Genomic DNA, 13,075 nt, shown 5'->3' on the forward strand with positions numbered 1-13,075 from the left:
TTGTTTTTTGTTTTGTTTTTTACTCCCTCACCAAACTCCCAAGTTCCAGTCACATGGAAGCCATGATTTTGCTGTGATGGTAACAGCCCAGTCCCCTCTTGCTACCATCAGCTAGGGAAGCCATTGTCCTCCAGCATCTGTCAGTCACTGTATAAACATCTGAACTAATGAGGAAACAGAAAACTTGAGCAACACTATTATAAAATCGTTTCTTCTGTTTATTCTTATTTTGTTATTTGTAAATGTGTCTAACTGTTGCCTTTCTTGGACCTACAGTGGGTGATGGCACATGTTCTCAGAATGGCAGATGTCGGTAGACATGCACACTCCAATTGACCTCAATTGTTTTCTTGCCCCAAATGGCCCTATAATTACCCGCTATGGAAACAAAATAATATTGTCCTCAGAACCTAAATTTTAAACTCACAAGTACTTAAGTACCAGTCTTAAAATTTTTGCATATCAGCTAGGCAAGACTGAGCAAGTTGTAGAAACTCTTTGAATATTAGTCCTGTGTTGATTGGTTTACTGTTATTGTGACAAAATGTTTAAGATATTCAGCTTAGGAGCTAGAGAGATGGCTCAGTGGTTAAGAGCACCAGTTGCTCTTCCAGAAGACCCAGGTTCAATTCCCAGCACCCACATGGCAGCTCACACATGTCCGTTTCTCCAGCTCCAGGTGATCTGACACCCTCACACAGACACACATGCAGGCAAAACACCAATGCACATGAATAAAAATAAATATTTTTTTAAAAAAGATATTCAACTTAAAAGGAAGAAAGGTTGATTTGGAATCACAGTTCTTTAGCCCTGTGCTCTAGGCCTATGGTGGCGCAGTATATCATGTCAGAAATGTGTACGTAATAGAGGAGGCATGTTTACCTCATGGTGACCAGAGAACAAAGAGTTATAGAGGAAAGGGTTAGAGTCTCAAGATCTCCTTCAAGAGCATACTGCCAAGGATCTAAATTCCTTCCATGTGATCCCCATATCCTAGATGTTCCAGCATCTCCTGGCAGCACTGCTGGAGATGCCTGTAATACATATCATGAATGAATATCATGCTTATCACTTACATAAGGTACATAGGAAATGGGAAGTAAGTAATGGTGACATGTCTGTGCTGGTGTGAATGATAATGGTGATGGTGGTGATGCTGTTGAGTACAAGAATAGCGATAACTGCATACTGAACTCCAGGGAACAAAGACCATATTTAACTCATCTTGAGCATCCTCACCATCTACACTAGGGCATGACACATGATACTAGCAAATATACATTAAATTAATGACCTACAGGGGCTGGAGAGATGGCTCAGTGGTTAAGAGCACTGGCTGCTCTTCCAGATGTCCTGAGTTCAATTCCCAGCAATCACAACCATCTATAATAGGATCTCATGCCCTCTTCTGGCATATAGGTGTACATGCAGAACATTCATACATAAAATATAAATAATTTTTTTTAATTGATGACCTACTACCAAGTACTAGATATTATGAGCTGAATGAAGATAGAAAAAACTGGGGGTGGGGAGTGTCATGAACTAGAATGAGCAGGAAAGGTTATGTTGAGGAGGAAGACATGGAAAGGATGGGTTTACACCAATGCATGTAGCATATGCTGGAAGAGAGGAGGAATAAACATCTTTGTTTGGTAGAAAGCTGAAGCAACAAGCATGTAACATAGATACTGTGTTTAGTACCATGCCTAGAAACTAATAACAGAGGCAGCAAGCTAAACTTTATGCTTTGGTGAAGTTACATGTTGCAGCAAATATTTGTAGTTAAATGTTTCTTGTAGACAATCCATGCAGCGTGATGATAAAAATACAAGCTTTCCAGGAAAGCAAATCTAGATTTGGATGTTTTGTTTCACTGCTCGAACAACTGTATTATCTTTTTAGAAAAGGCCCTTAAACTTCAGCTTTTTCTTCTGTAAAATGTGACTCTCCCTGCCTGTCCCACAGGCCAAGGGGCAGGTGGGGTGAAACACCTCATGGGAGGCATGCATTGCCTCTCCTGGCACACAGCAAGTGTTCAATGAACAAAAAGAGGCTGGTAGGGTCAATCACGCACGCGTGAGCAGTGCGTCCCTTTGTCTGTGCCAAGTTAACATGTACGTTTTGGTAGCATTTGTTTGAGGCAAGGAGCTTGACCTTGTTGAATCTGAGAGCAACTGCGCTTTTGAAAACGGAAATAAAGCAGAAAAGGGCCGTGAGCTATGTAATACCACATGACTACCTCTTCCAAATGAAGGAATGCGGGTTTCCAGTCGGAGCACTCGATGGGGTGGAATGCTCTAACGGGAAATAGGAAACTAGCATGTCTCTCCATTAACCACCTGCTGCACAAACTGTCATGCAAATACTGCCTCGTGCTTCATGCAGGACCTTTATAAACCCCTGTGACTTGTTCTTGGCTTGGATTTGCTTCTGTAATCAAGTAACAGAATCAATGTCAAGTGTGTTTGTCTATAAACCAGCCAAATATTTTCCTTTTAAATACTTGTGCTTGCATTGAATGCACAACTACTGTGTAATCACGGTTTTTTTGGTAGTAGCCTCCCCCCCATCCTTTAGTGAGCTGTAGCTCCATGTACTCATGCCTTTCACATAAGCCCCAAATAAATAGAAGCATTTCATCTCCTACAGGTTCTTCCAGGGGACCCAGTCCTCTCACTATGGGGGCCCAGGACACCCTGCCAGTTGCTGCAGCATTCACAGAAACCGTCAACGCCTACTTCAAAGGAGCAGACCCAAGCAAGTAAGCCTGGGATAAGGACCCCTGTCCTCTTGAACCTGTCCTGTCTAGTGGGGGGCGGGGGGGGGCAGTGGAGGACACCCTAAATGTAACTATCCTACCTTCTGAGAAAGAATTCTATGGTTCAGATGCATAAAGTCTACAAATTCTCTGAAATTAGATTGCATTTGATTTTTTAAGACAGTCTCATTATGTAGCCCTGGCTAGTCTGGAGCTGGCTGTGTAGAGCAGGCTGGCTTTGAACTCATAGAGATCTACCTGCCTCTGCCTCCCATGTGCTGGCTTTAAAGACATGAACCACATCTTATGTGTGCAATTGCCGCCCCCCCTCCACAGGAGTATATACAGCTTTCAATACTCAGTAACAAAGGGAATTCTAACTCCAAACCACTGGCAAGAAGTATTACTCTACCCTGCACACCAAACACCCACACCACACTGCTACCAAGTGTATCGTTGGTTTAATTATAGGCCTGAGGTCCATCAGTAAACAAAAAGAAAACCTAAGTGAAGGATGGACTGCTCTTGGTTCTTTTTTCACTCACAAGAACAGGGCTTAGAGAATCTTACAATCGAGGGAGAGAGGAATGAGAAGGAACAGATGTGCTTACAGAATGCATTTCAGATCTTATTAAGAGGTAAGAAGTAGATATAATTGGAGCAACACATTTTAGGTGGGAAATCACATGACCAAGTGTGAGTCCTCTTTCCCCTTCAGAAACACTGTCTCAAAAAGTCTAACTCTCCTACTGCTATTCTGGAAAGCCAGCAGAATTAGTTTCTCCAGCCCCAAAGCTACCCAGACACCAGATCTTTCGTTCTTTCTCGTTGTCATGGCTCTTTCAACAACAACCAGGCTTTATTCTAGATCCATAATAACACAGAGAAACAGACACTATGAGACGGGGGTTGATCCAGAAAGGCAGGACCAGAGAGAAAGAGAGGGAATGGTGGAGAGAGAAGAGAGGCTTATATGGAGCACATAAACACTGTCAGCTAAAGCTGATAAATACTTATTACATGCATGTTAGTCCTGTAGTCTTGTCAGAACCAAGAATGTGTACAATTGCCTATTATGTGAATTAGAAGAACCACTCACCACTGGCTGATCAATGCCTTGAACACTGAGGCTGATAAAACTGAGAAAAACAGAAGCATATGTACTTAAAAAATGAATAGGAAGGTGGAGAGAATACATACACTATGGTGGAAAAATCACGGGAGAACCACACAATGTTTCCTCTTCTGCTTGCTTCCTGACTGGCTTTAAATTCATTCACTCACTAATGTATTCAGAGATGTAATTGGTCTTCCCAGCTTCCACTTTGGCACCTCTGAAGTCCATCCTCGTCATAGCACATCACCCCCATGCTCCGAAGTCTCATCTGTTCACAGGAAAATCACTTTCCAGGGATCTGTGGGGTCGTAGGTGCTCTGTGCTCTGTTGGTGGAGATCGTCCAGCGACGCCTGGTTGCCCTTCTGTGATCTAGTCTGCCTTGCTCCCTCCTGCCTTGTCTGTGTCCCTCCTCCTCTTCAGTGCGCTCTATTTAAGCCACATTAGCCTAGAGCTGGTTCTCTTTCATGCCCCGTTCTCTCTCTCTCTCTCTCTCTCTCTCTCTTCTCTCTCTCTCTCTCTCTCTCTCTCTCTCATTCTCTCTCGTGAAGTTTTCATCCATGTATCTGAGCAGTTGTCCCCTCACTTTGGTTCTTCAACTTCCCATCCAGCCTGTAGAAAGCAGCACTCCTCCCATCCCCCTCCCCAACCTCCCTACCTCACTTCCTCCTCCTCCATAGCCCTCTCTGACCCCTCACACATACTTTTTTCCTATTGTCCGTTGTCTGTCTCCCCCTGTCCACTGGAATGGAAGCCCCAACAGCTGGATTTTTGACTCTGTTCTCCATTGTTGTGTCTTCAGCACCAAAACAAGGCTCGAAGTGCTCAAGTAGTAGTAGTTGAACAGTCCCTCATCTGGGTGCTACTCTGCACCAACCATTGCACTAGGCAGGAGGTACACAGGTGGAGACATCTAGGATGGGAGATAATATTTGTATGTGAAAATAATCCAGAGTGGGATGGGAAAGTATGGTGGTATTCTAATTGTACTGAAATGTGATTTTGATTGTATGTTAATAAATAAAGTTGCCCGGGGGTCAGAGCTATTAGAGCCATAGCAAGAGTGTGGCAGTGATGGCACACGCCTTTAATCCCAGCACTGGGTAGAAGAGCTAGGTAGATCTCTGTGTATTCATGGATACAGCCAGCGTTGGAGACACACGCCTTTAAGACCTGGAGGGCTGTACTTACAGGCAGTGATGAGGCAGTCACGTGTTTGGGTGTATAACCAATGAGAAGGCAGAACAGAAAGACTATTTAAAGATAGACAAACAGGAAGTAGCTCTCTTTCGGGGAGGTAGGAGCACCACAGGAGGAAGGGTAAGGTTTTAGCTCTGAGCTCTGACCTCTTGGCTTTCTCTTTTACATTGGTTCTGTGTTTCTTATTTAATAAGACGGTTGGTTACATCTACAGGAAAGGTGTAAATACAATGCAGTGGAAGACTTAATATTTTGACCACATAATTTTCTAAAAAAAGGAAAAAAAAAATCTCTCCATATGTCCAACCTAGAAAAAGGGCAAAGTGAGGAGGCTGAATGATGAGGATAGTAAGGCAAGCTTCAGAAAGGGCCCTTTGAACTGAATGGGGGAAAATTTTTTCACAGTGTAGAAGCCCAAGTAGGTTGATTAATTAAGCAGCTCAAGCTCCTGCATGCAGAGCATGCTCAGGAGAAAGGCTGTGTGCTGGTGTCAACCTCACAGCACAGTGGAATGGGAGAGATGCTCTTCTCCTGCCCTCCCCAAACTCACAGTCACACAGCTCCTGACTAGAACTGGCTGCAAATTCTGTAGCCCAGCTGCCTGTGGCAAGAGGGAGGACCCAATTTGTGAGTCCCGTGCCACCAGACTTGAAAATTTCTTCATTCTTTGTAAATGCTTCATTTGTGATTGATTTCTAATTCCATTTCACATTTTTAAGTTTTTTTTTTTTTTTTTTTTTTTTTTTTTGGTTTTTCGAGACAGGGTTTCTCTGTGTAGCTTTGCGCCTTTCCTGGAACTCACTTGGTAGCCCAGGCTGGCCTCGAACTCACAGAGATCCGCCTGGCTCTGCCTCCCGAGTGCTGGGATTAAAGGCGTGCGCCACAGGGCTGGAGAGATGGCTCAGCCATTAAAGGCTAGGCTCACAACCAAAAACATTTTTAAGTTTTTATAATAACCCAGATTCATATAACACGTTGACATTCACATCAAATGCTGATAGGTCAAAAATATTTTCCTAAAGAAAAAAAAACACATCAAAGAAACATGGAACTTAGTAATCTGTAATTACAATAATGCAAACTCCTTACACTGCCTCTTCAGCGCCCTCTACTGACAAAACTTTACCTGATGCTGTAGGCAAAGAAAAACAATTTTTTAAATTTTAAGTCTCCGAGAGTAGATCATAAACAGTGGGTTGGAATTGAAAGTTTGTAAATTGAGCTTATGCTGAAAGTGATGCTGTGATTCTGTATTCTGTTTGGACCCATTCCTGAAACAGCTTTGAAAAAGAACAAAGTTGTGGGCTAGAGAGACGGCTCATAGCAGTGAAGGTAAACTTGGCCAAACCTGGTCATCTGAGCTCCACCGCCCAGAAACCCATGTGGTGGAAGGACAGAACCAACTCTGTCTGGCAAGTTCTTCTCTGACCCCCATGGATGCTATGACCCCCATAGTATGAGCACTCAAGGATTCGCATGTGTGAGCGCACACACACACAAACTAATAATTGATTAATTAAATCTTTTTAAAAAGACCTTCATATTCTTAGACATTCTTTAAAGTCAAGTTCAAATGAGATCTCACTACTCACCAAATAGCTGAAATTAAGGCAGATTCTGCACAATGCTGGTGAGGATGTGGAAATGCAGAGATGCTCACACACAGCTGTATTTTCCATTTTAGAAAACACAGGGAGAAAAGAAGAAAGGAAAGGGAGGGGAGGAAGGAGGGAAAAAAAGAAGAAAAGCAAAACACAGAGAGGGGGCATGGCAAAGGAAAACACAAAGACAGTTGGGCTATTTCATTAAAAGTGAAAGGTATCCCCCAACACGTGACCCAGTGATTCCCTCATACCTAGCAAGAAAAATTAGAATCACGCCCACTCAAAGACCTCTGCATACATTGATCACACCTTTGTAAGAGATGAAGCCTGGGAAGAATTCTAATATTCCTCAATGGCTGAATTGAATTATTCTTTTTAAAGTATGATATATCCATTCAGCAAACAAAAAACAAATGACCTACTGATACACAGAACTACATGGACAAATCTAAAGATGATTCTTCTGAGGAACAAAGTCTAACCCCACCCCCAGCACAGATCTGTTAGATTATATTAAGGAAGTGCAAAACAACGTAGAGTAATAAAAGTACATAGCAGGTACCTAGGACGGAGAACTGTAAAACTGGGCCAGGGGGATTACAGAAAGACAGGAAGACATGCTTGGGGACAATGGAAACATGCATGGATCTTGGTTATGCAATGATTTTATATCATACAAATGTGTGGAATTTTATGTTATAAGTAACTACACTCTATCATCTTCATACCTCCATGAAGTCTTTAAAAATGATTATTCTTCCTTCTGAACTATCATCTTACCATGTTTTAATTTCTATGGCTAATATAGTTGTGACAAAATAGACAAAATAACGGACTAAAGAACTAATAAAGTAGGACATAAGAACTTTATGTTGGAGTACATACAAGACACTGATCCCACTACTCAAAGAACTAAAGTAAGTCCCAGTGAGATATAAGGATAACAATTTATGCCAGGCAGTGGTGGTGCACACCTTTAATCCCAGCACTCAGGAGGCACAGCCAGGCGGATCTCTGTGAGTTCAAGGCCAGCCTGGAGTGCAGAGTGAGTTCCAGGAAAGGCACAAATCTACAGAGAAACTCTGTCTCAAAAAAACAAAACAAAACAATAAAAAAGGATAACAATTTATTATCTTCAAGTAAGCAAAAATCACAAGACTAAGTGATTTGATTGGTGAGGCCAACCCATATTCTTTGTGCTGGTCTTCTACACTCCAAACCACACTCAACAAAATAGCCAACCAGTTTGGGGCCAGCAAGATGTCTTAACTGGTAAAGGCTCTTGCCCACAAGGTTGAGGACCCCAGCTCCGTCCCTAGAAATCACATGGTGGAAGGAGAGAACCCGCTCCCCCAAGCTATCCCTTGACTGCCACAGATGTGTGCACACGAACCCACATGCAATAAATATGTTTTAAGGCCATTTTTTCTTTATGATTTTTTTTTTTAGTAGAGGGGTATATGTTACTCCCCAAAACAGATAGTCAAAAAGATAAGTTCATAGTTCTAGTTCTTGATATTGCCACCCATTGTAGAAACATATTTTATATTTTCTTACAACTAAGCCTCTTTAAAAAAAAAAAAAAAAAAAAAAAAAAAAACTCTCAGTTCTCAAATTCTCGGGTGAGCTGGAAAGGACTTGGTGGTTGGGAGCATAATTGTAACTGTTTGTCTTTAACTCTGAGTGTTTTAAGTTGCCACTCAAACTGCTCTGCACCCCGGCATACTGACCCTGTTTCTGCTCTTTCCTCTCATGTGTTTGGTATTTCAGATGCATTGTTAAGATTACGGGAGAAATGGTGTTGTCCTTCCCCGCTGGCATCACCAGACACTTTGCCAACAACCCATCCCCAGCTGCTCTGACTTTTCGGGTGATAAATTCCAGCAGGTTAGAGCACGTCCTGCCGAACCCCCAACTTCTCTGCTGGTAAATATGATTCTGCATACTGTCTTAAAGAAGTGATTGCCTTGGCACCCTGTGACCAGATAAGGAGTACTCCCTTGCAAGAACAGCACTATGGCTGACTCACCACAATGCAGATGTGCACATAGATTCAACACCCAGACACCGGGAGTGTGTGTTAGCTTTCCAGTTTTGTGTGTTTGATGCTGTGTGAAGGGGTAGCTGCATATGATGCATTTGTGTGCTTTAGTGGCCAACTTCTAAAGAGGTTAAAGAGGCATTTAAGGAAACTCCATATTGCTGACAATGTACACGTGCCTGTTTCACTTGTTACTAAAAACAGTTGATAAGAACAGTAGGTGATGGACCTAATAATAGAAAAACTTCTTATTGTAGAAACACTCTTTTAAAGGAACTAATATTGCAACTATGGGCTATTCTTCCATGTAAATTTGAAAACCTTTCCTGTGAAACATATGATTTTACTATAATGGTCATTATTGACATATGTCACACTAGGGACGGTCATGTGGATTTGTTCCTGTAAATGCACACTTTCTTATTTCAAGCCTGAAATGATGTCTTTATTAGGATGTGCATGTGTGTACTGGTTTGTGGTGGGTGTGACAAAAGGGGTCATTCTTGACAGCTTCCTCTCCATCATAAAGTGTGATGTGCTACCTAGAAGTCTCTTCAGTGCCCAGACTCTTCCTCTGCAGCATCTCTCCTTGAGTTAGTACCAATATCACATCCCCAGACTGTGGCAGTAGCAATTGCTTCCTTCCCTAACTCCAATCTGGCCCTGCTCCAATACATTTTTACAGCCAAGGCCTTTATGGGAATGCTCTTTGCTCACAGCTGACCAGTGGCTTCACATGATACATGTTCTAGAATCTCAACCTGGACCATTGACTTTGATCATCTACTCAGATCTGTGTGTCTGTTCTCCTCATTGGTCTACCTATCAAAAATGAGTGAAGTCCTGCCCCACACACATCAAGGCTTGGTGCATTAACTTTCCCCATCTTCTAACATACCACCCTCCCCTTCTTCCTATGGCTTCCACTTCCTCTCAGCTCCTCTGCCTCCCCTGTCCATCCTCTGCCCTCTCCAGCCATCGAGAGTAATCCCTTTAGTAAATTATGTCCATCCCCAAAAGTAAATTATGTCCCCTTGCCATTTTCCTGGAAAGTCCCCATCCTTTTCATTAAAAAATCCCTATCTGTTTGTTCATTCACCATCCTGTCCCCATGAGATAGCAGCACCCAGAGGGCATGGAACCCAGCTGGTCCTTCGTCATGGATGAAGAAGCAGCTGCATGCAGTGTAGAGCAAGCAAGTGGCCATTAGACAGGCTGCTGAACACCGGCTGTCAGGGATACCAAGCTTTTTAGAGAGCCAAGACTCTACTTTCCTACTGGAAGTAACTGTGACCACCACCCTAAACTCTAAGGCTGTCTCGTTTGTGAATTGAGTTTTTTTATTCAGATGTTCTTGGACGAACTCCTGAGTAGCTGACAAAGGAGAATGGTGGTGTTAGCTACATCCTTCTCAGTTAGCGAAGCCAAATCTTTACATTTTTGTTTTGTTTTTGTTATGCTTGTTTGGTTTTGTTTTCATCTCGGGATAAGCTCTCACAGTGTACCTGAGGCTGCCCTCAGATTTGTGATCCTCTTGCCTCAACCTACTCAAAGTTAGGATTACAAGTGTGTACCTCCAAGTCTTTTAACTGGTTCATTTCTGAAAATTGCTGTAAGTTAAGCCAGTTTAATGGAAAATCAGTTTACTCCCCCCTTAATTGCATTGGCTGATGAGTTTAGGTTGAACTAAGATTATGTAGGGAGAGCTATTGAGTGTGGATGAGGAAATAGTTATTGCTTCAAAGGACCCAGTTGTCATTCTGCTGGGTTAATAGACAGAAGCTCACAGGAGTGTCTGGCAGCAGAGCAGAGCCTTCTTGTGGGAACTGGGCGGCTTATGGGACACCACACCAAACTGCACTATGCTAACACCACCCAGGGGATGCTCTTGTGTTCGGATTGTCAAAGGCAATGGAGAAATCAGAGGCCATCTGCTAAGACATCTCTTGTGCAGATGATGGTGTCGATGAGATGCTGCTCAGTCATTGATTTTCTTTTGATCTTAACAGTGATAATACACAAAATGATGCCAATACCAAGGAATTCTGGGTAAACATGCCAAACTTGATGACTCATCTAAAGAAAGTCTCTGAACAAAAACCCCAGGCTACATATTATAATGTGGACATGCTCAAATACCAGGTAATCCTCTCACGTGGTCAGGGTTATCATGTTTCACACTACAAAGTTCCATCCCAAAGTGCCTACTATTGCATAAAAGGAACTTTTCTTTTAATATTATTGAAACTTCTGTGGTTATAAGAAAAAAACAACTGAAAATTTCAAGAACCATGTGGGGACTAGTGAGAAGAATATTAATCATGTACCCATAAGTACAAAGCGAGGTGTTTTATTTTTAAATTATAGAAACATGCCCCCAAAAATGAAGTTTAAAACATGTATGCACATTTAATTAAGATTCTAAGTGTTGGGGCTGTAAAAATATGTCAGAGGTTAAAAGCTGTTGAAAGCACTTACTGCTCTTGCAGAAAACATGACTTCAGTTCCTAGCCCCCACACTGTGGCTCACAACTCCATGACTCCAGTTCCAGGGATCCTGAGGCCATCTTCTGTCCTCTGCTGGCTCCTACATGCATGTGGTGTGCATAAATTCACACACATGCGAACAATAAATAAATCTATTTTTTTTAAATATTATAGATTATTAGTAAGTTAGATCAACATAATCATGGTAAGATCACAAGTGTTCTAATCCTTTTAATTTTAAGTGATTGGATATAAATAATCTGGACTTTTTTTCTAGTATGATAGCCTCATGAAATAGTTGCAATAAAACTTTTGCTAAGAAGTAATTCAATGATTAATCTAATGAAACTTTTGAACCTGGCTCTTTCTTGCTCTAAGTCCCTCATTATTGGCTCTAACCAGACTGCAGACAATGTAGTTCTTCCAAGCAGAGGGTCTGGATTCGGGTCCTTATGTTGACAAATCTCAAAGGAATAAGGACGGTGCCCAGTGTTGTCTGCCTCCCTGGTTTGTTGTGAAGAGCAAATATGACATAAATGACACTCCTCCTGTGTGAAGGTCTCACTTCCTTTCTATACACTAGACATCATGCTGTTTCTCCTCCAATCTTCCTGACAACCTATGAGCCACATTGTTATAATTCCTATTTGGCAGACGAGAAAATAACTGAGACTAAGTGGGTTTAGTGACTTATCCAAAATCAATCAGCTTGTTAAGTGGCGGAACCAGAACTCACACCCAAGCGTGTCTGGTCTCATGGCCTTGGCTTCTATCCCACATGCTACTTCACCCCCCTAAGTACAGAAAACGCACTGTGGCCTCTCAAGTGCGGTAGAGATTTCCACAGCTGATCTTGTGTATCTAGCTGTAACCTCGATAGTCACCCCAAGGACACAGCACTCCCACCTGGCACCTGAACACTCCAGTGTACCCCGGAATCCTGTTTGTGAAGAGCACAAACAGTAGCACAACTTTTGGGTTTGTAAGCCCCGTCCCATGGGAGCCAATCACAGCCTCTGGTTTGGTTTTAGATTAGCAGTGGAGACGTAACACCTTTTCTCTCCTGTCCTTTGGCAAGGTGTCTGCCCAGGGCATTCAGTCCACGCCTCTGAACTTAGCAGTGAACTGGCGATGTGAGCCTGCGAGCACCGACCTGCGAATAGATTATAAGTACAACACAGATGCCATGACCACTGCAGTGGCCCTTAACAACGTGCAGTTCCTGGTCCCCATAGACGGAGGAGTGACCAAGCTCCAGGCTGTGCTTCCTCCAGCAGTCTGGTAAAAAAAAAAAAAAAAAAACTTCCCCTCCCCTGCCCCCTAAAATGGCTTCTTCAGTAAAGGGACTGAAGAGTTTTAGCACCAGGGTTTACTGTGGGAAGAAACCTCAGCAAGCCTGCTGGGGTCAGGGAGGAGATCAGTTTTTCCACTAGTAACAGCAAAATAAAGAATACATCTTTAAAAATTGATGTGAGCTGGCTACAATGGACATTACCTAAACTAAACGATTAACAAATACTTCTTCACATCTATTTTCTGGATAGATGTGTTCTAGACACTGTATCCCCCTCTGTGTATCTCACACTGCTGTGGCTAGTTAGAATAAGGGAAAGGAAGAGACTTTATGTATGTAGTATACATAAGTAGTCAGGCAGAGCTAAACGCTTTGAGACCCATTTTGTTTTAATTAGCACTATCTGGAAATGTGGCATCTATTAAACAAATCCTCGGTATGTGAAAAAGCCCTTTGCTTTATTTTTAGGAATGCTGAACAACAAAGAATATTATGGAAAATTCCTGATATCTCCCAGAAGTCAGAAAATGGAGGTAATGTAATCACAGGTTTAAATCTGAGATAACCTAC

The 13,075-nt window shown here is 42.4% G+C and overlaps 1 protein-coding gene across 28 annotated transcripts in view; it reads left to right on the forward strand.

The window, feature by feature from the left end:
• Sgip1 (SH3GL interacting endocytic adaptor 1) overlaps positions 1–13,075 on the forward strand; it is a 193,617-nt gene that overhangs the window by 175,864 nt on the left and 4,678 nt on the right. For all 28 annotated transcript variants that reach the window (XM_028887492.2, XM_028887538.2, XM_028887595.2 and 25 more), the window contains 5 exons: positions 2,656–2,767; positions 8,454–8,609; positions 10,734–10,866; positions 12,290–12,492; positions 12,974–13,038. In XM_028887492.2, the coding sequence (XP_028743325.1) occupies positions 2,656–2,767; positions 8,454–8,609; positions 10,734–10,866; positions 12,290–12,492; positions 12,974–13,038 (669 nt within the window). The remainder of the gene's footprint in view (positions 1–2,655; positions 2,768–8,453; positions 8,610–10,733; positions 10,867–12,289; positions 12,493–12,973; positions 13,039–13,075) is intronic.

The sequence above is a fragment of the Peromyscus leucopus genome, chromosome 2, assembly GCF_004664715.2.
Source record: "Peromyscus leucopus breed LL Stock chromosome 2, UCI_PerLeu_2.1, whole genome shotgun sequence".
In the NCBI taxonomy this organism is placed as follows: Eukaryota; Metazoa; Chordata; class Mammalia; order Rodentia; family Cricetidae; genus Peromyscus; species Peromyscus leucopus.